The following is a 26,009-nucleotide window of genomic DNA, read 5'->3' as shown; positions in this document are numbered from 1 at the left end:
GCGCCGCTGCTTCATTATGAGCGTTTATTAACTGCGATTTATGGGGGAATGTCTTTTAATTTCAATTTCCTTTCGTTTATGTCTGCACATGTGTGTGTGCTTCGCCCTTTACTTTCCAATTGGCAATGGTTTATTAACAGTGCTCACCACAAGCCCCGAGACCCACTTCTCCAGCTCAACCATTCGTTTTCCATTGCCAAATGAACTCCACACTCTGCTACAACTTTGTTCAGCGCTTGTACGCACTGCTTGCAGTTGGCGGCTGCTGCTTTGGCAGCCTTGAACTGCGACGGCAACGGCGACGGCGACGACGACAACGCCTCTGCGTGGGCAAGACTGTGCGCTTCGATACACTTTGCTGAAGGTAGTACACTTTTGAAGCCACGTCTGTTGGTCTGTTCTTTAGCATTTGCACCGCTGCTGCAAGAGTATCCAACCAATCGGTCATCGGTAGATGGGTTTTTGTTTCTTTCTTATAATCTTTTTTAATCTTTTACCTTTTCTGGCATTTTCCCCAATGCAGTTTTTTTTTGTCTCGTTATCCAAAATAGTTGCAAAATTTCAATTAAATATGCAAATCTCAGCGGAAATTAACTTTTACGGACAAAGTGGAAGCCGTTTGGGAAATTGCGGGAATTATAGACTCCACAAACATTTGGGGACTGAGACTACCTTGGGTGGCATACAAATGACTAAAAGAGATTATAGCTGCAAATTGTCGGTTGAGGAACAGTTCAGCCAACCCATTTTCCTATATAATCTACTTTGGTTTCCAACCCCACCCATCAGCGAATAGAAACAGGCACATTCCCGCTTTTTCTTACCAAATCGCATTCTGAATCGGTAATTCGCCAGCACCGAAGAGCAGGAACCAGCCCAACGGCCATGACAAATGTTAAGAAAGCGCCCAATAAGCATTCCAATAAATTGCGTTATGCCAGCCACTGAGCGCTGGAGTGGAGTGGAGAACTTTCTACTTCATTTGGAATGCAAAACAAATGTCAAGGTGTTAGGGATGATACAAATTGGAGCTTCGTGCGTGATTTTGGATCAATTAAAGTAAATTAAAGGAGGAACACAAGCCTAGCAGGCAAGCAGTTAAAATAGGGTCAAATGTCCCCACGGTCCACACTGCTTTGTTAACTGTTGCACAGAGCAAAGCAGCAGAAGCAGACCCTCACAGCCACATGGTGGGAGAGAGAGCACGAGCCGGTCAAGCAGTGCATCAGGCTCTGGTAATGAGGCTCTCTGAACTGAATGTAAATCACCGCCAAAAGCTAGATACAATTATCTGAAAATTATCTGTATCAAAAAGTTGTTGATTATGAAGTTTGCATCTCTCACCCTCACCCTCACCCGCACCCTCACCCATCGCTAGCTAAAGGCAAAGCCACTTCCAGTTCCAGTGCTAGAGCCAAAAGCTTGATTCGTTTTGTTGGATGAGAGCGACAATTTGTAGACGACTCTTTTGCTGAATTGCATTTTGATTTGCCTGGCCATAATTGTTGCTGCAGTTGCAGCTCTTGCTGTTGTTGTTGCTTGTTGGTTGTTGGTTAGTTATGTTTTTTTGTGGGCAGAGCGAATGAGTGAGTCACAGTAGTTGGCTTCACCTACCCAAGCCCCAATTGATGTGTGCACAAACACACACCCTAAAACGGCAACCCAGTTTCATAGTTGCCAGCTTGAAAAATCAGTTTTACAGTCACGTCTCGTCGTCGTCGTCGTCACCGTCATCGTTGCATCGAAATAAGCCATCGTCCCGTACTGGCACTCGCACTGCTCGCATCTGGCAATCATCTGTGTACCCAGCGCTTCACCACGCACGTACCGGCGGCACAAACCAAGAGGTGGAGCGGTAAGGGAGTGGGAGAGAGGGAGAGAGCTCCTTCAAGAGGTCAAAACTGTTAATTTTTGTTGTTCTCTGTTGAACTCCCTCCTGCTTTGTCTGCTGTCTGCTGTCTCTCCCTCTCCTCATTGTTCAGCTGCAGCTTTCCCCCAGTTCGGCAAACGTTCCGTTATTAATTCGTCACGATTGACTGGCAGCTGTGTGCCGCGTCTGTCTATTGCTGCTGCTGCTGCTGCTGCTGCTGCTGGCACTGAGGCTACGGCTTCGGCTGCTGCGGCTGCGGCTGCTTAAAGGGAAATGAGTGAAAAGCTGTCACAGGCCTGCCGTTCCCGTTCCCGTTCCCGTTTACCCAATTGCTCTGCGGCTGTGCCATTGGCCGCACGTGGCCCGTGGACTTTGCTTCTAAGTGCAAGCCCAGAGCTGCAGCCAGCAATGTGATATTCGAACAAGATACGAACAAGAGCTGCTGTTGTTGTTGCTGTCGTAAAGTGAACGCATTGAAACTTGACCAGAAGATTTCCACACCCCAGCTGATGCGTACTGCTTGAATTGAATAATTGCTCAACTGCTTGACTGCGCTGGCAGGGATTACTTCTAAGTTTACTTGTGGAAATTGGAGCCCGAAAGTGTTGCCCCGAGTTGGTATTGCTTTTTTCTTTTTCATCTGCATCAAAGCTCGGCTTTAATTATGGATTGCCATTTCGCCACATGGTTCCCATGGCAAGGGCAAAAATTCATCAGGCATCGGCATCGGCATCGGCAACGTCCAGCTTTCCTTTTCAAAAGAAGAGCCAACAACAACAACAACAAAGGAAAATACAGTAAGAAAAACATGTTGCAACTTTCTTCGTTTTGTGGCCATAAGGTCATCCAGTGTGTCTGTCTGTTCCCCACTCGGTCTCGGCCTGGCCTTCGCTGTGAAAGTGCAGTCGGCGACATGCCGCGCATAGATCGTTAGAGTTCAAAAGACTCAGGCCACGAACTCGTTTTCCCATTGACGACAAGTGTCATTCCATGCCATGCCATGCCATCGTGCCACAAGGCTTTAAAAGAAGAGCCACCAGAGGATCCAGCCAGCCTGCCTTGCACTTTTGAATTGTTTGTCTTGTTGCAGGCGAAAGCGAATTTTTTTTTTCGTACCAGCTGCAGTCGAAAATCCAAAGACAAACAACAAATTTCAAAGCCAAGGCGAGGCACGGCGCAAAATGAAAGTGTTTTTGTTGCGGCTGGTTGGTGGGGGTCCGTCCCCCCACCACCACCCCGAGCAAACAAGTTTCGGCAGCATTGGCGGCAGGCAACATGTTGCGCGAAAAACATGTTTACAAGCCGGGCCTCCCCCCCTTAACTGCACTCAACTCTCAGGCCCCCAGCAAAATGCATTTTCCTAATTAGTGGCCGTGCGAAAGAAAAGCGAAAACGGACAGTGGCACAGCAGCAGGCGTATCATTTTGTTAGTTAAAAATACATAAAACTATTAAAGAAACAAATAATTATATGCATGAAGTATGCACAATGTACATATGTGCCGTGCCTACATCAATAATTGTTAACGATTCATTGAAGCCTCTCATTGGCTTTTCCCAAAAGGACATTGGTGCCAATTGCCTTGGCTTTGTCATTCAGCAGTGACGCTCAATGCCTCTCTTGGGGATGTTGCCGTTGCGCACTGCTTCGCCGGAGTAGCTATCGCAACATTTGCCCACTGCTTGTCACATGACTGCTGGCGGTGGTTGGGTAAATCAGAACCCAACTGCACTTCAACTTGGAATTGGGCATCCTCGGTGGCTTTATTTTCGAACAACCAAATATCCAGCCACTCTTCTTGGTTTAAAAAATTTGTTTACTTTGCTCTTGAGTTTCTTGTAGAAGATTGTCTACGAGCCAGATGGCTTAAACTAATCGTTTAAAAATAATTTATTATTTAAGACACAAAAGCTCCATGAATGCCACATACAATTCTTTGTTTTTTCCAAACTTTCCACGGATAGAGGTGAACAAAAAGAAATGATATATATGCCGGCCATTGGTTAACGATTGTTTAACAATCTCCTTGCAGCCCATGGAATGCCTGAACATCCAATTTCACACAGTGTTAGTCCGTCTTGGGGGGGATCAGATCAGCAGTTCACGTAGAACGCAGAAAGCAATGGGAACACGCGGGCGCACACACAATCAACATGGGGCGAATAATCTGAAAATATGTAAATATGTTAAGCAAAATGAAACAAATAAACAATAAGCAGCGAATAAACAACAACAAGTAAAGGAAACGCAGAAACTTTCTTTTACGCTGAAGTTGCGCAGTCGCTGTCGCTGTCGCTGTCGCTGTCGACGCTGGACATTGGGGCGCTGTTCGCTTGACATTGGACTGCTTTGACTTTGGTACTGCTTTGACTTTGGCTGCTCTGCTTTCTGTTGTTGCTGTAACTTTTGATGTTTGAGTTGCTGCTGCTGTTGTTGTTGTTAAATGGTTTTGGTGTTGGCTTTTAACTGGAGCATACCAAATAAATGGCCCTCGGGCGTGTGGGATGGGATGTTGGGCTGGGGCGTGGCGTGGTGTGGTGTGGCGTGGCGTGGCGAAGGGGAATCTGCTGCTACACTGTGCTAAATTTGGCAGTTGTTGCTGGTGAGCAGCTCGGACAATTAGCACCTGTTCGGTTGGTTAGTTTCGGGTTTCTCGCGCATGTCTACTCCATTACCAGCTTTTGTAAGTCGAACACCTCGCGCACTATTGTTGAACAAAAGTTTTCCAAAATTTGTTTTGCAGATGAAAAAGTCCCGCGATGTGGACAAAACGTCATCACCGGGGTCACAGGTACACACACATACCAATGCGAATGCTGCTTGCAATATAGCGGCAGCGACGGCTACGGCGGCTGCAGTAGCAGCAGCAGCAGCAGATAAAAAGAACAACAACAACAATTGCAGCAATCGCAACAAAGACAAATCCAATTTGCAGACAAATGGAGGAGGAGGAGGAGGAAAAAATTGGAAGGTAAGCATAAGCATAAGCGTAAGCGTAAGCGTAAACGCAAGCGTAAATTGTAATTAAATATGAATTTGTGCGATAATTAAAACAAAGAGAAAAACAAAAGGAAAAGCTATCAATTCGCCGAAAGAGAGGGTGGCAGAGACAGAGCGAGAGAAACAGAGATGGAATGAAGGAAATGTGTGTGTGTGTTTTGCGTTTGTTTTTGTGATGTAACACGAAAGCTTACACACTGCCAACCAGCACGTGCGCCACGCATAATGCATTCGCGCCAGCAGAAACGAAGAGAGAAGAAGAGCAGAGCAGAGTAGAGCAGCACCACTGCTTGGAGCCGTTATACGGCCGAGTGACTTTTGACTTGGCCGCGTGCACTCTCTTTCTCTCACTCTCTCTTGCTTCCACACTCGTCTTTGGGTTAAGAACGAGGGATCAGGCTGCAGCCCCGAAACTGTTGCTGCCTTTCTTCCCTCTTTGAGGGAAAGAGACTGCGAGAGCGGTACAATTACAACACAATGCTAATAAGTTTGCTCAATAAAAAAGCGTTGACCGATGCCCGCGATTATGAAATGAGGAAACCATTTCTGTTTAATTACACTTTTTCCCCCTGCTCATTTGTTTTATTATTGTTATGCTTGTCTCTGCTTTGTCTCTGTCTGGCTGGCAGCATCAGCATCACGCATCAGCTCAAGAAATGTGGGCCATGCGATGACCCGTTTACAGAAAAATAGCAGCAGCAGCAGCAACAGTGGCTCTTTTTTTTTTGCCTTGCTTTCCTTGCTTGCGCATTAATTATTTTCTAAATTGTGTCTGCTGTGTGTTCTGTTTTGCTGCTTTCGCAATTGCAACATAAAAACCAAACCGCATTCGAGCTTCCCCCTCGCATCCGTTATGTTACGTGCTAGTTAAGCTTAAATAATTAATAAATCAACAGACAGGCAGAAGCAGAAGCAGAAGCAGGCTCTTAAAGGGAGAGGCAGCCTGTTTGGCCTCCCCACATTATTGACTGCTTGAGGGTAGAGTTTGATTGAATAATTTAATTTCAAATGGGCAGATTTAACATAAAGTAATGGCTCAAAATGCTCTATAGCCAAGAAATCAGCAATTAGCAAGTAGTTTGAGTAAAAACTTCTACAAACCACCTCAGTGTACGTTCATTTTGAACACGATAAATGTAATCGCTGCAATCGCTGTTAAAGTTGATGAAAATGTTCTTGTTCTGTTAGGCTTGGCTTAGTGTGGTGAAACGCTGGCAGGAGACCGGCTCTGCTCAGCGATCAGCTGTTCCGTTTCATTAAGCGCGCACAATTCAACCAAAACAAAAAAAGTGAAGTCGAAAAAGGTTTTGGCCTGGTAATTTCCTTAATTAAAACGAGAAGAGAAGCTTCCGTAACTTCAATGCTGTGCAAATTCCCATGTTGCATGCCATATTTGCATGCACCAGCCACATAAACAACAGCCACAGCAACAATTTCGCGTCGAAGTAAAGATTTTTTCTGCCAATGAATGGCGATGGATGGATGGAGTTGGGCGATGGGCGATGGAATGGACTGTGTTGTTCGTTCCGTGTGTGGATTTAACGGCATGATTTGGCGTAAAATCAAAGCATTTAAGGCGCTTTAGTGGTCATTGACCAAATTGCCGTGCTTAATGATTAAAAATCTGATACGAACAAAATGTTTTCTTTTCGTTGCGCAGGGCATCGTCCACAGCAATCCAAATCCCAATGGCAATGGCAGTGGCAATGGCAATGGAGGAAATGGAACTGGCACCACAGCCCTGCCCACGAAGGTCTTTCACAATACACGCTGTACGCGGCACCACAAGCCACATCACAGCCACACCAATGGCGGAGTAGGAGTAGGAGGAGGAGCAGCAGCGGTCGCTGGCGCCGCCACGAATGGCCTGGACCTGGCACGGGAAAGGGAGCGCGAGAGGGAGAGGGAGCGCGAAAGGGAACGTGAACGTGAACGTGAACGCGAGCGGGAGCATCATCTGCACATGCACAACCACGCCCATGGCCTGAGGCGCAAGTCCGAATCAGTTCTATCCACAGACTCTGATATCAGATTCACGCGACGCAAGCTGGGCGATGGCCAGAAATGTGGCTGCGCCGTGATTGCCGGGTTCCTGATAGCGCTGCTCGTCGCTGGCGCGTTCGTCTATGTGGGATGTGAGTGTGGCGTAGATCTGGTCCACAATTCAGTTGATATTTCCCCCCTCTCTTGGCAGACACTTACTTCCGACCGGAACCATTGCCGGATCGCGTATTTCGTGGCCGCTTCATGGTGCTCAACGACAAGTGGAGCATGGATTTGGCCAATCAGAACTCGCTGCGTTTCCAGCACAAGGCCAGGGACTACAGGGAGCGCATCAATCTCACGCTCAGGCGTTCCGATTTGCGTGAGGCATACGAAGGCAGCGAGATCCTAGCGCTCGATGGGTGAGTAGCAGGCAAAGTTCGAGAGGAACAGAGAGTCAAGTTTTATTCTTATGCCCCCCCTCCCCCAAACAGCAGCGAGGATAACAACAACATAATTGTCCACTTTAATATGATCTTTGATCCGTATGCGGGTCTGGTGAGCAGCGGCGAGCTGCTGGCGCTCTTCCATGAGGAAATGAGCGACCAGCAGCGTCGGCACTTTGCCAACATGACCGTGGATGTGTCCAGTTTGAGCATCAAGGAGACAACCGGCCTCATCGAGGAGCCCATCATGTCCAGCTCGCCGCTGGGCGGGCACGATGAGACAACGGAGCCCGTGGTGACCACCACACCAGCGCCACCGCGTCGCTGTGTGCCGCTGCAGCTGAACTACTGCCGCCAGTTGGGCTACAATGTGACAACATATCCGAATTTGCTGGGCCACGCCAGCTACGAGCAGGTGGCCGACGACTTGATTGTCTTCCGTGAGCTGGTCGACGGGGAATGCTATCGCGAGGCGTACGACTTTGTGTGCCGCCTGCTGCAGCCGCCGTGTGATATGCACGGGACGAGTGTACAGCCCACGCCGGGGCACATATGCCGCGAGTACTGTGAGTCGTTTATGGCCGGCTGTGGCAGTCGTTTGCCGCAACGCTTTCGCCAGTACTTCGACTGCGAACGCTTTCCGGAGTCCACGGGCACACAGTCGTGCCAGCAGAAGCCTCACTGTGTCAGCGATATGCAGAGCAATGTGCAGAGTCCGCGTCTCTGCGATGGCTATGCGGATTGTCCGGATCTGTCCGATGAGCGCAGCTGCGCCTTCTGCTCCCCCAATGCACTGTACTGCGGCAGGGGCCGGGCATGTGTGCCGCGCAAGGCGCGCTGCGATGGCAAAGCGGATTGTCCCGATGGTGCAGACGAGAAGGATTGCCGTGAGTGTAGCTCAGTGCCTGCAGTCCATTCAATCCAATCATTCAATTCAATTCAATTCATTCAATCTTGCAGTTTCCATTGCACCATTGGCCGCGGATTTGCTGCAGCCGGAGCCACTGGTGCCGTATCTGTCCCGCTTCCATGCCGCTGGCTATGCCGTCTTCTCGGAGAAGGGCGTCGTGGGCAAGCTGTGCGCCGAGGGACTCGAGGGCGATGCCAAGCTGGTGGTGCGCCAAACAGTCTCCGAATCGCTATGCAAATCGTTGGGCTATGAGTGAGTGCGCCGCAGGCTCCCAGGCTCCCAGGCTCCATGTACCCAAAAACTGACTTCTTCCCCCCTGCAGATCTGTGGAAATCTTTGACGTGCAGAACGACACCGAACAGCTGACGGATTATGTGCGTGTCCTGGATCCGCATGCGCCCGAAATAAGCTTCATTCGCACGCACTGTCCGCGGCGTCAAGTGCTTTATGTGGGCTGCGGGGAGCTGCGTTGCGGCGTCCAGTCGGCGCTCTTCAATGCCAAGCAGCATTTGTCGCTGCCCAAGATGTCGGCACCGGGGGACTGGCCCTGGCTGGTGGCCCTCTTTCGTGAGGATATTCACGTGTGCGATGGCACACTCATCTCACAGGACTGGGTGCTCACCACGGAGGGCTGCTTTCAGGGCCAGCCACGGGCCACCTGGATGGCCATTGTGGGCGCGGTGCGGCTCTCGGCCAAGGCACCGTGGACGCAGCGTCGCCGCATTATCGGCATGATCAAGAGTCCCGTGGAGGGCTCCACAGCGGCGCTGGTGCGGCTGGAGACGCCCGTCAGCCTCTCGGATCACGTGCGTCCCATTTGCCTGCCCGACGCACTGCAGCGTCGACAGCTGCTGACGGCGCCCGCGGTGCAGCGGCGCGCCTATGTGCCAGTGGCCGAGCGGCTGGAGGGGCAACAGCCGATGCAAGTTCAAGTTCAGCGCAGTCCGCTGGCCCAGGAAACGCAGCAGTTCTTCCTGATACCCTCGCAGGAGCAAATGGAGGGCTCTGGCAGCACAGAGGAAGCGCCAGAGGAGGAGGAGGAGCAGCAGCTCAACAGGCGACATTATGCACAGCAGGCAAAAGCTGCCGCCTCGTACATGCCCCGAGCAGAGGCACTGCACCAGGAACTGGATTCCTATCCGCTGCCCGAGCATGCGCCGCAAGTCAACTATTACGGCAGCAGCAGCAGCAGCAGTTCCTCCTCCTCCTCCACAGCACGCTCGGCCACTAAGCCAGTCGGAGCCCAGCCTGTGCAGTCAGCGGCGCAGGAGCAAATCTGGACAAACTGCAACACGCTGGGCTGGTCCCGGCAGCGGGATCATCTGCAGCGTGTCCAGCTCAAAATCGGCGACATGGCGCCCTGCGAGAATGTGTCTATAGCCACGGTCAACTCCATGTGCATGGAGGCCACCTACCAGAAGTACGACTGCACGGTGAGTGATAGCAGATAAAAAGTATTCCAAGAGAGAATGAGAGGCGGAGGTGGCGCTTGCATGACTCTGTTATGGCACTGTTAAGCCTATATGTTTAACAGTACGTGGCTGCACTCGCATGCGAGTTCGTTTTGCGAGTGTGTTGCTCGCATGCGACAACAATTACAGCTCATGTTTATCTCGCATGCGATTTCCTTTTGCAAGCGTTTTGCGATACCAAAATGATCGAGTTTGTTTTTTTATATGGACGGCTTAAGAGAAAATACTTGAGTTTTAGCATTTTCCACTCCATACATTTTTAAATCAAATTCAGAATTATTCACTTGAAAACTTGGAAAACTATAGAGCGGAGCAGCCTGAGGGATAAAAACTCGAAGTTCTGTAAATTAAATTAAATCCCCATTCGGAGCACAGCTGAGAGCGCGCTCTTTGAGTTTATCCGTGAGCCTCGATTCAATCAGAATTCAGTCTTTGTCGCTTACACTGCATGTACTTTGTTTTGGGCATTCTCCTTGTCACTTTTCGCTGCCGCAGAATACTCGTAAATGCAAATATTTTTAGTAATTAATTTGTATACATTTATTTGGGTTTAGTTTTGGTTTCAAAATAACAGCGGTTCAACCTTAATGCTTACAGTTACCATGAGTATATCGTATAGTTATGTAATTATGTATGTATTTATGTATATACTGTGAGGGAGGCTATGTACAACGATGTTTTTTGGGTGGCTTCCAGGCTAAATGCGTATGGAGCGCATGGCAGGCAGCGGCGCAATAGATGCACTTCGCTTGGGCTTGACACATACGTCCAGACGGAGCCGCTTGGCCTGTGGCTCCTCCTGTCTAGCACTGATCTCCGCCTCCCGCTGCAGTTGCTGCTGTTGCTGCTGCTGCTGCAGTGGCTGCTGTTCTCTTAGGAAGCAATTCTGACGACGCACTGGAGCCGCCTCGGAGCTGGATCTGGGCAATGAGCCGAGAAAACAGTTCTGCCGATAGACAGCCACTGGCGTGTATTCCTCCGGCTGGTAGGCGGTAGCATTCGCTTGTGCCTGCTCCAGCTTCGTCGCCGGTTCTGTGTGACGCTTCCGCTTTATGGCTGGGTTCAGGCTGTTCAGGCCTCGGCGCAACTTCTGCCAGCTCAGTCGCAAATGGAAAGTGATCTCCGGGCAGGGGAAGAGCAGCAGAAAGTATTCCAAGAGTTGCGCCTCAAAGATGTAGCCCTTGCCATTGGTCAGCAGCAGGGCTTCCTTTTGTGTCTCCGGAATGCTAAAGCGGGCCATGGCTGCAAGAATTGTTGTTGTTGATTATATTTCTTTTCGATTCTCTCTCGCTTTTGTGTTATTTGTATGTGACTCACCTTGGACTATGATCTCCTCGTAGCTATTGCCCGCCTCGCAGATGATGAAGCTCGTCTCGCCCTGGAAGCAGATCTTCAGGCAGCACTTAATATCCGACATGTTGATTAAATTATTTTGTTGAACAGCGACAAATTATTCCTTCTTCTTTTTCCACACTCTTTTTGTCGTGTGTGCGATCGCTGGAACGGTTGCCAAATAAATGCATTCCAGTGGCCGTTCGCTCGTTCTATTTATATGCTGCTGCCTCCCCCAATCCATCCCTACCCCTCCCCTACCCTGACTCTATTTCTTTTCATGCTCTCTATTTGCCTGTTCGCTGCAGCTGCAGTCGGGCTGCTGTTGCTATTTCCATTGTAGGTAAGCGGCGCTTCTTTCGCTCCTTCTATCCCAGGTAGTCGTGCGTAACGGGGGTTAGTGCTGTTCCTCCATAGAGAGAGAGAGAGAGAGAGAGAGAGAGATAGAGAGCGGCAGGCAGCGAGCGATCTAGAGAGCGGGAGAGAGTTAGAGAGCGCACTGGAAAGTGCCGCTCAGCTTACTCATTCACCAAAACACAACACGTTCCTGCATGTCGCGTGCTGTGTGACGTCAGCAATAACGGGGAGAGGTGGTCGTTGATTAAAATTGATTGTGAAATTCGACAGTTGGAACAGCGGGGGGAAATGTTTGAATGGGAGTTGTGGCCGAAAATACATATGATGAAATGAATATTAAATCTATTTTATGCCTTTAAACAATAATTAATAACAAATGATGTATTTTTTCGATAGCAAGAGGAATACTCTGGCGCGCCAGTGCAATGCCTGATACCAGGCACCAATCAGTGGGCCCTCATTGGCGTCTCCTCCTGGCGCATCGCGTGCGGCCCCACTGGTGTGGAGCGCCCCCGCATGTACGACAAGATCGCCTCGAATGCAGCCTGGATACGTGAAACGGTAAATGCGGTATAGCATTTGCACCTCCCCCCCCCCCCCCCCCCCCCCCCCCCCCCCACCCCCCCCTTTTCTTTTTTTTAAAAAAAAAAAAAAAAAAAAAAAAAAAAAAAAAAANAAAGAGGAGAAAGAAACTTAACTGCTACTAACTGGGCTCCCTTCATTACCACATACTATTCATTTTTATACGTAATCTACTCTATTTTATTTTACTTTATATATACATTTTTTTGCTGTTTTGTGTAATATTTATTAACTATGCTGTAGTTGTATGTTAAACATGTCGAAAATGAAGCAAATGTAGTTGTTAGATAATTAATTTTAGCTGTTTGTAGAAAGATACTTATTGTTGAATAAAACCTAAATCAAGCGAAATGAACTGCTTTCAAGCAGTTCGCAACTTAGGTGGCAACGTGCATGGACTGCCATTTGCCGTTACTCTGCAGGCGATACTGCACTCGATCGGCGATCTGGCCCTGGCCCACTTTGAGAAAATCCCAGAGTTGGGGCTGGAATTTCCAGCCAGTGCTAAAGCAAAAATGTCGGGTTAAATACTAAGTATGTCTGAGGATAAGGCATGGGAATATCTTTGACTTACTAAGTGGCTGGCCTCTCGATGGCCCTGCCGGTGCTCAAGTGCTCGTTGAGGAAGCCGTCGTGCTTTGCCTTTTGCTGTTCATAGTCGACAGGCTCGCCGCAGGGAAAAACATGGCCACGTATCTTGGCCGGTAAGTCCTCTTTGGCCCAGAGAGCATCCATTTCAGATTCAGGCAGCTCCACGGCCGTAGCTCCAATCAAACGCACCTGCCAGGAGTCCAAGGTTTCCTTGTCCATGCCATCAACGTTCTTGACCAACGGCAGATAGAAGGTTAAACAGGCCTTTGGATTGGCTTGAAGATTCTTGCAGTTGCGCGTGTATCGATGGGTGATGTAGAACACATGGTTGTCGCTGGAGAGACCACGATACACGACAGTTCGGTTGAGCACACCAAATTCCTCGTCTATAGTGGCCAGATTCATCTCTATGAACGGTTTGCCTTGACCAGCTGTCTCTATCAGATGCTTAAACAGCTGCACAGGATCGATGGGAGGGTCACTGATTTTGGCTAAAGCTGATGTTTGTGCCATTTTCCTAAAATATAGTTTGAAATTTAAATCATGGCGGGCTTTTTGCTTCAACTGCTAGTTCCAGCGTGCTGTAAGGTGCGATAGGTGCCCGGAACCGATTGTTGTATCGAAATGACAGCTGTTCGTCGGCTGCGTTTACCAGAATTGTTACAATTGGTTCATCAATCGGATAAAATTATAGTTTTAGTGTCGAGAGTCCTAGCTAGCTGGTAATATTAAATATAACATCAACATCGAGGAAAGTGATTGCGGTATATTTTTGAGGGTCCGGAGGTATATTTGATCGGTAGTTCCGCGGTCACACTGCTGGTTATAATAATAATTGATGGTCGAATTTTGCTAAATTGTTCGCTGTTTGCTAACAGCTCAGCTTTTGCTGGCTGAAATCCGTACAATACCGACCATGACATCCATACTGGACATGAAGTCCGGCCCGCCGGACTACTGGGCTGAGATCCACAACTTCTTTCTGCCGCTCAAATATCTAGTGACCAACGACCGCTTCGATGCGTTTGTGCAGGACATTGACTTGTATTACCTGATAAATGCGGTCTTTTGGATATTTGTGGCACTGTCCTGTGGCTTCTATGGGTTTCAGCGTATTTTTCAGGTAAGCTTAAGGCGCTCCAGCAAGTGCAATCTTCCACGACGGCGTTCACACACTCTTTGAGGGGTTGCAGAAATAATTTCGCGTTTATAAATAAACACAGCTGGTCAGTGGCGGTCTGGGGGCCACAATGGGGGCGCCCCACAAGCACACAAGAAAATACACTAAGCAATGCCGCAATCCGCTCCTGGCAGACACAAAAGAGGGGCACCGTCCACCGTCCACCACCGACCACCGATTGCCCCGACCAAATATACATTCATTATCTGTTGCGGCGTCAGAACAATGCTCAACTAATTTCCCACCAACCAACCCATACCCAAACCCAACGCCAACGCCCACACCCCAACCAAACCCAACCCAACCCAATCGTTTTTCCCCCACTTTATTGGCAGTTGTTCCTCAAGTCGTCGAATATGAAGTACTTTAAGCGGAAACAATTCGCGAGACTGATCTGGAACATCGCCTTCTATGCAGCCAGCTGCCTATTTCTGCACTTTTACAATGAGTTCATGATATTGCCGCAGCTAATGAAGAACCAGGGGCGATACTCGCTCTTCTATTCGTCGGATAATCTCATCTTCTACCGCTCGCATCAGTTGGAGAAGTTTCAATTTTATTCAATATTTATCATCACGTTCTACCTGCACGGCGCCATGCTGGACTTTAAGGAGGCAGATTTCCTGGAGGTTGGCTCCAAGGGCCTCTACCTGTTATCCCTCGTCGCCATCGATGTGTACAGGCATGTCGCGTCTTGTTTTACTCTTATGGCACATCATTCTAAAGCCTTTTTCTCTTGTTTTTGTTTTTGTTTTTGTTTTTGTATAGATATGAAAACTATTTTGTTGGCCTTAATCTCACCGTGGGCCTGTACAGCATACTCACCGAAGTGCTCGCGTTGCTGTCCCTGCCCAGCGGCAATCGGAATCGTCTCGTCTATCAAACGTTCCTTGGCATGCGAATTGCAGCGTGGGCGTATGTGTTCATCAATCTGCTGCCCTTCAATTACTTTATACCCACACTCTTTGCCAAGAACTTCAAGCTGCCGCTGAATGTCGCCATTTGGCTGTGGTATGGCCTCTCCATTTGGAACTCCCCAGTGCTGCAGTACTTCTACCATCAGATCTATCACACAAATCCATCGGACTGCTCCGGCGAGGGTTCGGCGGCTAAGTAGGTGCCCCACACATTTGCTTGCACTTTGCTCTGTGTGCTGAAACTTCGCTTTGTTTCCCCATTTCAGATGCATTCTGGTGAAGGACTCCATTGACTATCGTCACTACAAGACGCTTAAGAAGGCCTATCTGGAGGTGAAGCTGGCGCACGAGAGGGCCACAGCCAATGCGCTGCCAGCCAGTGAATCTGCCTCGGCCTCGGTCAAAACATTTCAGGCCATCAAATGTAAGTTGGACAGTATGCAAATACGCTTTGTAATCTCTCGATTTGTTCCCTGTTTAGGCGTAATGATGCTGAAGCGTAAATTGAAGCGCATACGCGAGGGACGTGGACACGAGCCGGAGGATGAAAACGATGACCTGACCACTGACACCTAAACCTAAACCCTCCTGCAACTTGCAATTAGAAAAGACGCCGAATCCACGCATAGAGACACACACAATTCCTTCAACCAAAAAAGACAAACTTCTGCCTTAGGCTAAACAATTTCTGTCTCTCTCCCTCACTCTCTCCATGAGCAACGCTTGGCAAGACTCTGTCTGTCTGTCTGTCTGTCTGCCAGCTGCTTTCAAGATTTATTCTCTGAGGCTGAGCCACGTTTTATGTCTAGTATTTTATACAAAGAAAAATTGTTCCTCATATTTATTGGTTACACATTATAAGAGCAAATGCAAATGCAAATGCAAATGTCCATGCGTCTCTGCTGCTGCTCTGCTGCCGCTGCTCTCTGATACTAATAATATAGTTTATAATAATAAACCTAGAGGCTAATGTCTACATTTATGCAGAGCGCACACACACAACCTATGCTTCAGAGGACAGACCAGGGAAAACCTCAGGCTGGGGCTGGAGCTGCAGCTTGGGCTGGAGCTTGGCTTGAGCTTGGACACTCACTCCCCTGTTACTACCCTCCCTTCCTCTATCCCCTAGATGTATAAGTCGCCTTCAACTTATTGTTGTTGTTTATTCGCTGTGACTTAATGACATATTTGAAATATTTTTAATGTTTTTTTTTTGTTTTGTTTTTCGTTTCGTTTCGTTTCGTTTCGTTCCTTTTTAATTGAAATATATTCTATATTATGTGGGGCTAAACGAGCGCAATTGAAATGTTTTTGTGTGTGTTGTTGTTGTTGTTTATTTTTTTGCTGTTATTGGGTTTTGGGGTTTTCGCTCGAATTGCACTTTCACATTTCTCTCGTTGTTTTTTTCATTTTCTGTGTCATTTTTTGCTTTATTGATATCTTTGAAAAGAATTGTTATCTATGTTAATTTTTGTTGTTTCTCTTCTAGCCCTTTGTTATTTAGTTTTTCTTTTCTTTTCCTTTTATTTGTGTTTTGTTGTTGTTGTTTGATAACCTTGCAATTGAGGTTGGGCATACACAGTGTATTTTGTTTCACTTCGTTTCTATATATAAATATTTCTGCTCATTTAATTAAAGATCTTGCTCTCTCGCACTCTCGCAGCGATATCTTTACAGTCTCTCAGGCATGCCAAAAAGAAACCTTTAAACAATGATTTTGTGTTGTGGATCGCTCGACTACTATTTAATCTCTCAACGGACATTGCTGCTCAGTGAGAAATATTCCTAGCTGTGGGGAGAGAGTTTGAAATTGGAATCCAAATTCGTTAAATCGAAGTAGTCGTAAAAGTTCCGATCATTCTTTGGCTGCTAATAAATTAAGGCTCTGGATCACTTTTGGATATGCAATTTGCAGATGAAAAGAACTGTGTGCCCTCAAACAAATATTCATTCAATTGCAAGGGTATACCATGTTCCGGCTGGCCGAACTTCTTGTTAACATTGTTTTCTTTTGGGTCTTTTTTGTTCAGAGCGTTTGCCTCTGCCGCTGCCTATCTTTTCTTTTGTTTTCTTTTCGCTTTTCGCTTTTTCTTTCATTTTAAAAATTATTCTCACTAGAAGCTACAATTTTGTGTGTTTATTTTGTTTTGTTTTGTTTTACTTTTAATTGTATTTATTTTGTTTGCGGTTCGTTCTCTTTTTTTGCTTATGTCTTGTGTTGGTTTCTCTTTTCGCTCTTTTGTTTTTAATTGAATTTTAAACACTTTTTTTTTGGTTTTTGGTTGTCTTGTCCAATTCTTGCAATTTGCTTAGAAAATTGTATGGTGTGTGAATTTTTTGTTTTTTGTTTTCGTTGCGTGATGAACAAATTTGTTACGTGCCGCGAAATATATTCGTATTATTTGTTTTTAGTTTTTTTTTTTAGTTTTTGTTTTTGTTTTAGAAGATGTTGGAATTGGGTGAGTTAGTGGAGGGGTGAGGGGTGTGAAGTGTGGGTCGTGCCTCTGGCATTGAGCAAAAAAAAAGTATTCTCCTCTATTTTTTTTACAATTATTTTCCTCTCTCATTCCGTTCGAACCTCTTTGGGATTCTGCTGTTCCTTTCTTTTCTATTCTTTTTATACTTAGTTTTGTAAATCGTATAATTTTATAGTTTTTGTTTGCCTTCCTTCTGCTTTTGCTTAAACATCTTCTTGTTTTTTTAATCTTAATTGTTTTTCCACATTTGTGTTGTTATTTGTTTGTTGTTGCTTAAAATGTAATTCAATTCGTTATGTTGTGTTTGGTTTTTGTTTTTAAACAATTTTTACTAAAGTTTATCCCACTGCAAAAATGTTGCCTCTTGTTTTTGCCACACAATATAATCCGCTTATCAATGTTTAATTCTTTTTTGTTTTGTTATGTTAAAGTTAATGTTAATGTTAATGTTAATGTTAGTTGTATGTTAATTTTACTATTAAATATATGTTTTTAAAATTAGTGTTAGTTGTTCTTGTTGTTGAACGCTGCTCCTCCATCTCCGTCTCGATCTCCCAGTTAAAGGTACGTTATAAAAAAAATGTTTTCTTCTCTTACTTGCTTTTTGTTTTTTGTGTTCATAATTGTAGTTTTTAGTTCTTTGAATTCCCCCACAAAATCTCGCCCCGATTCCCAAATATATAGTGTATATGTATATATATATATATATATATATATGGTACGAGTATATCTAACTGTTTATGTATAAACCACCGCCACCAACCCGCAATGTTTTGTGGGCAGCTGTACCTGCAACCTGCAACCTGCCGCCTGCCGCCTGCAACCTGTACCTGCACCTGTGCCCTTGTCTCAATTTTTGGCGACGCTTCTTTCTTTCTGGTAAAAAATACTTCAATTTCATATTTTTAAAACCTAATTTTCGTGTTTTGTTTTGTTTCGCTTTTGTTCCAATTTGTCCCATATAAATATTTTGTTTTTAAATCATTTACATTTACATTTCGATTTCGATTTCGATTTCGATTTTCCTTTCTTTGTTACTCGCTTACTAATTTATTTTCGTTTAATGACTAGTGATATATATGACACACAAACACATGCAAACATAATGATTATTTTGTTGTGGAACAGCTGAACTTTTTCGTACTTAAAAATCCTCGCGTCTGGCGCTTATACTCTCATCATCATCATGATTATGAAACCTTAGAGGTTCATTTCGTTTTTGTGGCGTCCACACACACACACACACACACACACAAGTTTTCCGAGAACTTTCAACAACAACAAAATGTTAATTAAGGAATGACTGAAATATTTCATATAACAGGACATTCCATTGCAGTCCATCTGGCATTGTTTTCTGGCATCATTATTTCTTTGGCAGACTCATCATAATAATGACAAAATAAAAAGCACACAAATCACGTACACAAATATTCTGTGTTGAAAATCAATTAACTCTCTCTCTCTCTCTCTCTCTCTCTCTCTGTAAATAATCAACTCAGATGTATACCCTACAAGGGCGTACATTAAAGCAGTGCAAAACGTGCGAAGAGATGAACTTGTTAGTAAATTCACCTTGAATCGCGTACCCATCTGCCAAAACCCCCTTTATGTGCGATACAGTTATAGCTTTATTGGTCCTCTAACTGGTTAGGGTGTTTCAGCTTCGGTGTGGAGTCGCCTCCAATCATTTGCACTTGTCACAGTCGGCACATAATGCGCGCCTGAAAAGGGAATGCCAAATGGCAACAAAGTGCCAAAAAAAAAAAGGAAAACTTTCCGAATGAAATCAAATTCAAATTAGCCAAAACGGACGCCCCCCCAAATTGTGAAGGTGTGTGGCAGTGAGTGTGCGGGGCTTTGTGCCACGATAATGAGCCAGATGAAAATGAGCAGAAAGCAGCCAGCAGGCAGCAGTAGCAACAACAACAAAAGCCCCACAACGACTATAACAATTCAAATATAATGAATGAAATTACGTTGAAAACATATTTTTGCTCTGTTCCGCGAGGCCCACAAACAACCAACAACAACAAAAAGGAATCACAACAACAACAAAAAAGATGCTGTAAAAATGCTCGACAAAGTTTGTCCTGACCATTTTTGCGAGTGGGGTGAGCGGGGGAACAGGACCAGAGGGAGGCTGTTTTTCCTATTAGCAAGCAATAAATTTGTCGCTCTTATTGAGCCCAAAAGGTAGGTGGCGGCTGGGAGACAACACAGAGCTAGAAGTAGAGCTACAAAACACAGATAGGACATGGGACATTAAACGATGCAGCGGACAAGGGGAAGAAACAGGAAGGGACAGGACACATAGTAGAACGGGAAACGGAAGTGGCAGGCGGCAGGCGGCAGGCAACCGGTAGATAGATGGCTGCGTAGTGGAAAATGTCGCCCAAGGGTGTAAAGTTGCTTTTTGGTTCAGTTCGGTACGGTGCGCAGGCGGTGGTGGACCGTGGACAAGGGCCAGGCCATGCGGACAGTAGAGAACTGCTTGCCAACTGAACTGCTTGCTGGTGGTGTAGGCGCTTCGGGAGGCTATAACTTTATGATTGCTTTTGTATTGCCTCCTGCGTTTGGGCCGGACACGCGACACTCTGGCTCATAGATAAAATGCCGTTACAGTGGAAATGGCCAATGATGGACATTTCCGGGAAACCTTTTTGTTCGTTTGTGTTTTACTTATTTTTTTTTTTTGTAACTGTTACTGCCACTCCGGGGGCCAGGGAAACAATGGGAATGTCGTTTAGCATATGTTGAGGCAACACGAATTCCACGCCAGCGAATCTCTACTGTGAAATACTTTTAGGCTGTGCGAAAGTGAGAACAAACAAAACCCACACCGATACGCAGCGCTCATCGGCATTCAGCCCGGTCACCGGAGAAGGAGTGAGACCCCAAAACGACCGAAACATAAATGAATGAAACAAAGGCAATTACAACAAAGAAAACAAAAGCAAACAAGAGCAAAGAAAACCATAGAAAGTCGGGAGCCATGGGAGACATGCGAATGGTTGGCCAATGGAGCCACAGGAGCAGGGCTAATGTCCTTTTTGTGTGTGTGGCCAGGCCACACACTTTGCATTGTTATGACACTCTTTTCACCCTTCCATGCTGTGCTGGTCACTCCCCCCTTCTGATGTCCACATCCACTGCTTTAGTTTTAATCTCACCTCACTCCACTACTCTCTCTCTCTCTCTCTCTCTCTGCCTCTGCCTTTGGCTTTGCACAGCCACAAAGTTGCACTGCCTGCCCTGCCCTGCCCTGCCCTGCCTAACGGTCTCCATTGCACGCTCAAATGTTGCTCTGCCCTTCCACTGCCTTTCATCTGCAGCAACATTGTTGTTGCCCTTTTGCTGTTGCTTGTTCCCACAACAATTATGATTCCTCTTCCCCCCATTGGACTCTAATTCATTGTGTGGCGGCCATTGATGGGTGGATTTTGTGGATGTGGCCCATTAAATGCAAGTGCCTTGCCTTGCCCTTGCCTGGCAAGTGCTTTCTGCTCCACAACCGTCGACAGCCCGTCAGAAATTTGTTCACTTTTTATCTGCCAAGTGGATTTATCTGACATCTCAGCACTTCATCTACCACTTCACTCTCTTATCGCTTTCATTCCCTTCTTCTTCCTTCTTCCTTCTTTCTTCTTTCTTCTTTTATCTTCAGATATCAGTTTTCGTTAATGGGTTTTCCTCCTCTCTTCTTTTCCCTCTCTTTATCTCAATATCTCAGTTCTGTTTATGCTCTTCCCTTGCATTTCATTTAATTAAAAATTGCACAGTGTTGTTGTGCTCGTGTGAGCGGGGCGGCGATACAGGATGGTATCAGGATGTGACGAGAACAATTGGTGTGCGGTGACTGTGATTGACACTTGCCTCAGCTGACATCCACACGAACATTCGAAATTTGTCCATCGCCATTTGCATTTTATGGTGCGGGAGGACAAACGGATTGAAACGGACTCCCACTCAACGGAACAGGCGACAAATGTGTCCAAAACGATATACAAAATAGGGAAATATCAAGGTACAATAAAACCGTGGAAATAAACCTAAAGCAATTGAATTTAATTAATTAATACAAAATAAGTGTGACAGAAATAACCCACGCTCCCGTCACACACACCAAACTGTAGTCGAAACCTTTGTCGCCTGCTCGCTGTTAAAATTTCCCTTGCTTAACAGCGTGCCTGCTGCAACAAACTTTTTGGATCATTTTGTACACATTGTTCGGGCAGTCTGCCGTTTTTGTTGTGGTTCGCGCCCCCCTCCCAATCAGGCATCGTTTGATATTATGAGCCATAAAAAAAGTGTAAAACGATTCGGCATACTAAAAATGGAAAGGGGCAGGCAGAGGTACATATGTACATGGTTCTCTTGGAGTTCTAATCGCGTTTTTTTTTGGCTAAATTATGCAGCTGAAAATTAGCATAAATTATGGTAGTATGAGGGAAAGAGAGAGTGAGTGAGGACGGGGAATGGACTGCTGGAATGGAAGCAAAAGAAACGTGAGCCAACCACGCATAATGTTGATTGTGTGTGTGCGTTTTTGATACCCTCTGCAGAGAAAAAAGAACAGAAAATTCTGTTCCATGAATTGGATGAGAATATTCAGGTGAAGAAACAATCGAAAATAGTTCTAAGAAATTATTAAAAAATTGGCAATTTTTTCTACTGTTTGCTGTTATTGTTGGGGGGAGGGTAGCTGCTGCTGCTGTTGCTGCCAATTAGGCAATGCAGGCGCCAAAATTGAATTTGAATTTCTAATGGTGATTATTTACTATGCGCACACGCTCCTCACGTGTGCAACGTGCACAACAGTTTTGTGTACAGTTTTGGGGATAATAACTAAAGCTTTGTGCTAACTAATTGCCACAAGGCGGAATCGTGGAATTGGGTGGCATTGGGGATTGGGCTTTGGGCTTTGGGCTTTGGGTTTTGGGCTGCTTATTTGCACTAATTTGCATGCATCATTTGCAGTCTCGCTCTCAGGCACACACGCACACACGCACACACATACGCACTTTCATTTATATATATATATATTTTTTTTTTCATGTCCATTCTTTTGTTTTGTTTTTCGCTCCTTGCTGGACTTAGCCTAACTAATGTTGTTGTCTCCTTTCTCCTTTCATTTCCTCCATCTCCCATCTCCTTCTTCTACTCTTATTTTTTGGTTTTTTTTTGCTTATCAAATATTATTTCTGCTTTTGTCTAATTTTGTTATTATTTTTAATTTCTCTAAGTTTTGCCGCTTCACAAAATGTTTTTTTTTTTCTTCTGAATTTATCTACGGAATCTACTTTCTGCTCTGCCCTCTCTCTCTCTCTCTCTCTCTTTCTTGTACGTTTTTTGACTTGAAAAAAAAAACCTCTTTAGTTTGCATTTCTCTTCCTTTGTTTTTGTTTTTTTTTTGTAGTGTACAAATTAGTTTTAGTTTAGTTATTTAACAATTACAATTTTTGTTTCACTTGCACTTTTACTTTACCTTTTGTTTGTTTCGTTTTTTTTGTCTATAATTATAGTTACTTCGATTCTCTTATGTTTTTAAATATTTGTTGTTCGTTAAACAATTGTTGTTGCTGTTGCGTTTGCTATTGTTTTGGTTGTTAAAGAAAAAACAAATGCGATTTCCATTCACCATCCCATCCCATCCATCCATCCTCATATTTTGATGGTTTCTTCTGCTGTGGCTTTCTTCAGACTGTGGTGTGTGTGTGTGTGTACATACGATTAATGTAGTGTAGTATCGCTACCTATCGCGATATTTTGTGCTTACAAAATTGGCCGCGCCACATTCGGCTTGGCCGTCGTCGAGGCTATCTCTGAGAGCTTTATGTCAATGGGCACGCGGGTGTCGTAGAGCGTCGGTGCTTGCAGTATAATGCCCGCTGTGCCCACAACTACGGCTATTGTGAATATCCAGAGAAACAGACGATCCAGCACCATGGCCACATATTTCCAGTCCTCCTTTACCTGTTCAAAATGTTAAGAAATGGCATTAATGTATCATCTATATTGGCAAATTGAATTCAAATCTATTTTAAACAAAGTGCAAGCAAAGTCCCAGCAGGCCTTTAGTTCCCTAGCTGGCAACCAAAGAAGCTTCAGCAATCGTGTTGCAAAATATTTAAAGAATCACCAAAAACAAGGACGAACTTCACATCTCTGGCGTGACTTTCGCAGAAGAATTATTCGAGATAACTCTACAAGAGAATTCCTAAGAATTCTTCTAGATCAACGTCGAAGCTTTGCAAACTAAAAATGGTGCATGTCCCAGCATGAGTTTATTTTCGCTCCAAATTGTCGCAGAGCCATTGAATATTTTGAACTAATTCCCCCCAATTCCAGCTCCAGCCAGGGGCGTGGCACACAGACTGACACGCACTCAATGTAAATGCCAGAACAAGCGTTTCGCTCCTTTGGCATTTGTGTCCTCTGGCCTGGTACCGCCCGCCCCAGGAGACTGCCACTCGTAAGCTCCGGCATGACATTCCAATAATGATTGAATGTGTGCGTAATTTTAATAAAATACTTTTATTGGCATTTTGTCCAATGCCACAAGAGAACATTCATTATGACGAGAACATTGCTGGGAGCTTGGCGTGCTTCAGCCTGATGCTAGATGCTCGATGCTCGATGCCCGATGCCCGATGCCCGATAAGGCGCATGAAAAGTCATTAAAACTTTTGTCGCAGCCGGGCAAAAGAGATAGCCACATACAAACATAAAGATACGAAGCAAATACAAAGGCAATGGACATTAGAACAGGCAGCAGTTGGACTTGGAATCGAACGGAGATACAGGCAGGAACAATGACTGCCATGTAAGGTCAAATAAAAAGGGCAGTGGCTGGGAAGGACAGGACAGGACAGGACAGGAAGACCCACTGACAGTCAGACATCATCCATATCCCTATCCATATCCCTATTGCTTTCCCCTTGCATTTCGTGTATCGATTATTGGCGTTCTCATAAATCCGGCCTAAGGCTGCTCTAATTTATTACGGCCAGGCTTATTAACATCGCACAACAACCCAGCCCAACCCACACACCGACTTCCGTCAGACCTTCATCTGCCGCTCCCTCTCTATCTCTGTAATATATCTGCATTCATCTCTGTCTCTCTGTCGTGTCTAAGCCAAATGTTAAGCGGCTTTCGGTCTTCCCTTTTGCCTGCTTTGCTGAACCCTGTCCAGCCCCTTGCCTTTTTGCTGCTGTCGTCGATTTATAGGCTCTCCTTTTCATTAAGGAATACGCCCAAAGAACATTAATGAAACGTAGGGTTCACTTCGCTTTGTTTCACTTCGAGGCACTAGTGTCTTAGGCCTAATTGCACATCCGGAGTTGACGGAGCAGCGGTGCAGCAGCTCTGTTAACTAGCCGACTAACAGCGTGTTAGTGTGCTTCTGTTAGCTACAGCGGACTGTTGGCGTAACAGCAACGCAAACAGTTAACTCTCGCTGCAGCGTTCGCTGTTACTCTCTTGCACTGTAAAGAGAGTGCAAAGAGTACGATCCACACTGCTCTTCAGCAGTTTTAGCTTCCATCTCCGTTACAAGCTTTTCTTAGCATCCACTCAACTCAAACGACTTTTGCTAACATGAAAATAGAGTTTTAACGACGCTTTTGCATCGCTTCAAACGATGACTATGTGCTTACCCTTGTGCTCTCCTCCTCCTTGCGCGTCTGATCCGCTATGTAGTTGACCCCGTCCATGGCCTTGTGCAGCTCCGGGCAGGTGTGCCAGCGCTGTCGCACATTTCCGCGACCCGAACAGCAGTGTGGGCCGCCCTCTCGCTGGCAGGCGGGCAGTATATCACAGGCCGACGCCGGCGGCGGTGGTGGCGGTGGCGTGCCAGCCGATGCTGCTGCCGCCGCTGCCGAGGTACTTGGTCCTCCTCCAGCTGCTGCTGCTGCTGTTGCCGCCGCTGCTGCTGCCGCCGCCGATGTGGTGGGTCGATGCTGTTGCAGCAGCTCCGAGGATTGGCAGGCGGCACCGGCGCCCATGCCCTGATGTATCTGAATGCCGCTGCAGCAGGAATCGGCCAGTGTGGAGGCCGTGGCCACCGAGTTAACTGTTGTCGTAGACTTTATCACATTGGGGTTACCATTGCCACCCAGACCCATGCCCATGCCCATGCCCATGCCCATGCCCATGCTCATCCCCATGCCCATGCCCATGCCGCCGCACATGCCCATGCCCAGGTCGCTGGTGGTGGTCGAGGCATGGGCCTGATGGGCATGCTGCGGCAGTGGCGAGAAGTTTGCCGAGCAACTCGACTGCTGGCGGTACAAGTGATGGCCGCTGGCCTGCTGGTGGGTCAGCGTAGTGGTGGAGGATGACTTGCCACCCCCATAGTGATGGTGTCCGTTCTGGCCATTCTGGCCATTCTGGCCATTCTGACCCGTCTGGCTGGAGGTGGAGGTCATCTGGCGGAACTTTGTTGGCGTCAGCGGATGATCCAGCAGCGAGCCCCCCGTCTGCTGATACTGATTATGATACTGGGCATCGATCAGCGAGGATGTGGTCGATGTTTGCTGATTCACCGTCGAGATGGTTGGCGGATACAATGAGCTCAAGTGGCCGGTTATGGTGGACGCCCCACCACCACCACCACCACCACCACCCATACCCATGCCACACTCATCCATCAGATTGAGGGTTTGTACTCTGTGCTGCAGGTGTGGCGATGTGCTGCGCGACGTCGTCTTGGGGCTGTGGTGCATGCTGCAAGAAGATCAACGAACAAATTCATCAAACTCGACTCCAATTGGTGAGAGAATTCGACTTGCCGTGACAAGGCCACGGGCGGTGGCAACGGTGGTATTTGATCCCTCAGTTCGAGTCCATTGCAGGTGCGCACCATCAGACGGCGCGAGGATTTGCTAC

The 26,009-nt window shown here is 46.4% G+C and overlaps 5 protein-coding genes across 10 annotated transcripts in view; 2 read left to right on the top strand and 3 right to left on the bottom strand.

The window, feature by feature from the left end:
• LOC117588488 overlaps positions 1–11,957 on the top strand; it is a 16,244-nt gene extending 4,287 nt beyond the window's left edge. For 2 of the 4 annotated variants that reach the window (XM_034279789.1, XM_034279792.1), the window contains exons 2-8: positions 4,614–4,841; positions 6,531–7,005; positions 7,065–7,275; positions 7,348–8,186; positions 8,260–8,461; positions 8,532–9,642; positions 11,767–11,957. In XM_034279789.1, coding sequence (XP_034135680.1) covers positions 4,614–4,841; positions 6,531–7,005; positions 7,065–7,275; positions 7,348–8,186; positions 8,260–8,461; positions 8,532–9,642; positions 11,767–11,946 — 3,246 coding nt within the window. In that variant the 3' untranslated portion in view covers positions 11,947–11,957. Of the gene's footprint in view, positions 1–4,514; positions 4,554–4,613; positions 4,842–6,530; positions 7,006–7,064; positions 7,276–7,347; positions 8,187–8,259; positions 8,462–8,531; positions 9,643–11,766 lie in introns of those variants that run through there. The other 2 variants (XM_034279791.1, XM_034279790.1) reach the window with 2 other exon arrangements.
• On the bottom strand, positions 10,202–11,204 carry LOC117588490. Its single transcript, XM_034279793.1, has 2 exons — positions 10,999–11,204; positions 10,202–10,923 (listed from the first exon to the last, which is right to left on the bottom strand). Exons 1-2 carry the CDS (start codon positions 11,096–11,098, stop codon positions 10,379–10,381), a joined length of 645 nt encoding a protein of 214 aa, XP_034135684.1. The 5' UTR covers positions 11,099–11,204; the 3' UTR covers positions 10,202–10,378.
• A 202-nt stretch (positions 11,958–12,159) lies between the features above and the next one.
• LOC117588450 (pyridoxine/pyridoxamine 5'-phosphate oxidase) lies at positions 12,160–13,792 on the bottom strand. Its single transcript, XM_034279736.1, has 3 exons — positions 13,595–13,792; positions 12,527–13,060; positions 12,160–12,456 (listed from the first exon to the last, which is right to left on the bottom strand). Exons 2-3 carry the CDS (start codon positions 13,054–13,056, stop codon positions 12,330–12,332), a joined length of 657 nt encoding a protein of 218 aa, XP_034135627.1. The 5' UTR covers positions 13,057–13,060; positions 13,595–13,792; the 3' UTR covers positions 12,160–12,329.
• Positions 13,353–15,602, top strand: LOC117588449. 2 transcript variants are annotated; one of them, XM_034279735.1, is made up of 5 exons: positions 13,353–13,666; positions 14,071–14,405; positions 14,492–14,836; positions 14,907–15,064; positions 15,122–15,602. In XM_034279735.1, the coding sequence occupies exons 1-5, from the start codon at positions 13,460–13,462 to the stop codon at positions 15,214–15,216; spliced, it is 1,140 nt and encodes a 379-aa protein (XP_034135626.1). In that variant the 5' UTR covers positions 13,353–13,459; the 3' UTR covers positions 15,217–15,602. The 2 variants fall into 2 exon arrangements, with proteins under 2 accessions (XP_034135626.1, XP_034135625.1); XM_034279734.1 differs by having other exon boundaries at positions 14,059–14,405.
• A 7,152-nt stretch (positions 15,603–22,754) lies between these two features.
• LOC117588458 (acetylcholine receptor subunit alpha-like) overlaps positions 22,755–26,009 on the bottom strand; it is a 36,965-nt gene continuing 33,710 nt past the window's right edge. Inside the window, exons 8-11 of one of the 2 annotated variants that reach the window (XM_034279746.1) lie at positions 25,913–26,005; positions 25,305–25,847; positions 24,779–25,274; positions 22,755–23,093 (exon numbers count right to left, since the gene is read on the bottom strand). In XM_034279746.1, coding sequence (XP_034135637.1) covers positions 22,893–23,093; positions 24,779–25,274; positions 25,305–25,847; positions 25,913–26,005 — 1,333 coding nt within the window. In that variant the 3' untranslated portion in view covers positions 22,755–22,892. Of the gene's footprint in view, positions 23,094–24,778; positions 25,848–25,912; positions 26,006–26,009 lie in introns of both variants that reach the window. The other variant, XM_034279744.1, reaches the window with a different exon arrangement.

This window comes from Drosophila guanche, unplaced genomic scaffold, assembly GCF_900245975.1.
Source record: "Drosophila guanche unplaced genomic scaffold, DGUA_6, whole genome shotgun sequence".
NCBI lineage: Eukaryota > Metazoa > Arthropoda > Insecta > Diptera > Drosophilidae > Drosophila > Drosophila guanche.
The sequence above is the reverse complement of the archived record's forward strand: the minus strand, read 5'-3'. Positions and strand labels throughout refer to the sequence as shown.

Coding starts and splice junctions, on each gene's coding strand:
- LOC117588490 (XM_034279793.1), bottom strand. CDS start 11,098: ATGTCGGATATTAAGTGCTGCCTGAAGATCTGCTTCCAGGGCGAGACG. Junction 10,924..10,998: donor CGAGGAGATCATAGTCCAAG/GTGAGTCACATA, acceptor CAATTCTTGCAG/CCATGGCCCGCTTTAGCATT.
- LOC117588450 (XM_034279736.1), bottom strand. CDS start 13,056: ATGGCACAAACATCAGCTTTAGCCAAAATCAGTGACCCTCCCATCGAT. Junction 12,457..12,526: donor ATCGAGAGGCCAGCCACTTA/GTAAGTCAAAGA, acceptor TTTTTGCTTTAG/CACTGGCTGGAAATTCCAGC.
- LOC117588449 (XM_034279734.1), top strand. CDS start 13,460: ATGACATCCATACTGGACATGAAGTCCGGCCCGCCGGACTACTGGGCT. Junction 14,837..14,906: donor GGCGAGGGTTCGGCGGCTAA/GTAGGTGCCCCA, acceptor TCCCCATTTCAG/ATGCATTCTGGTGAAGGACT. Junction 15,065..15,121: donor AACATTTCAGGCCATCAAAT/GTAAGTTGGACA, acceptor TTCCCTGTTTAG/GCGTAATGATGCTGAAGCGT.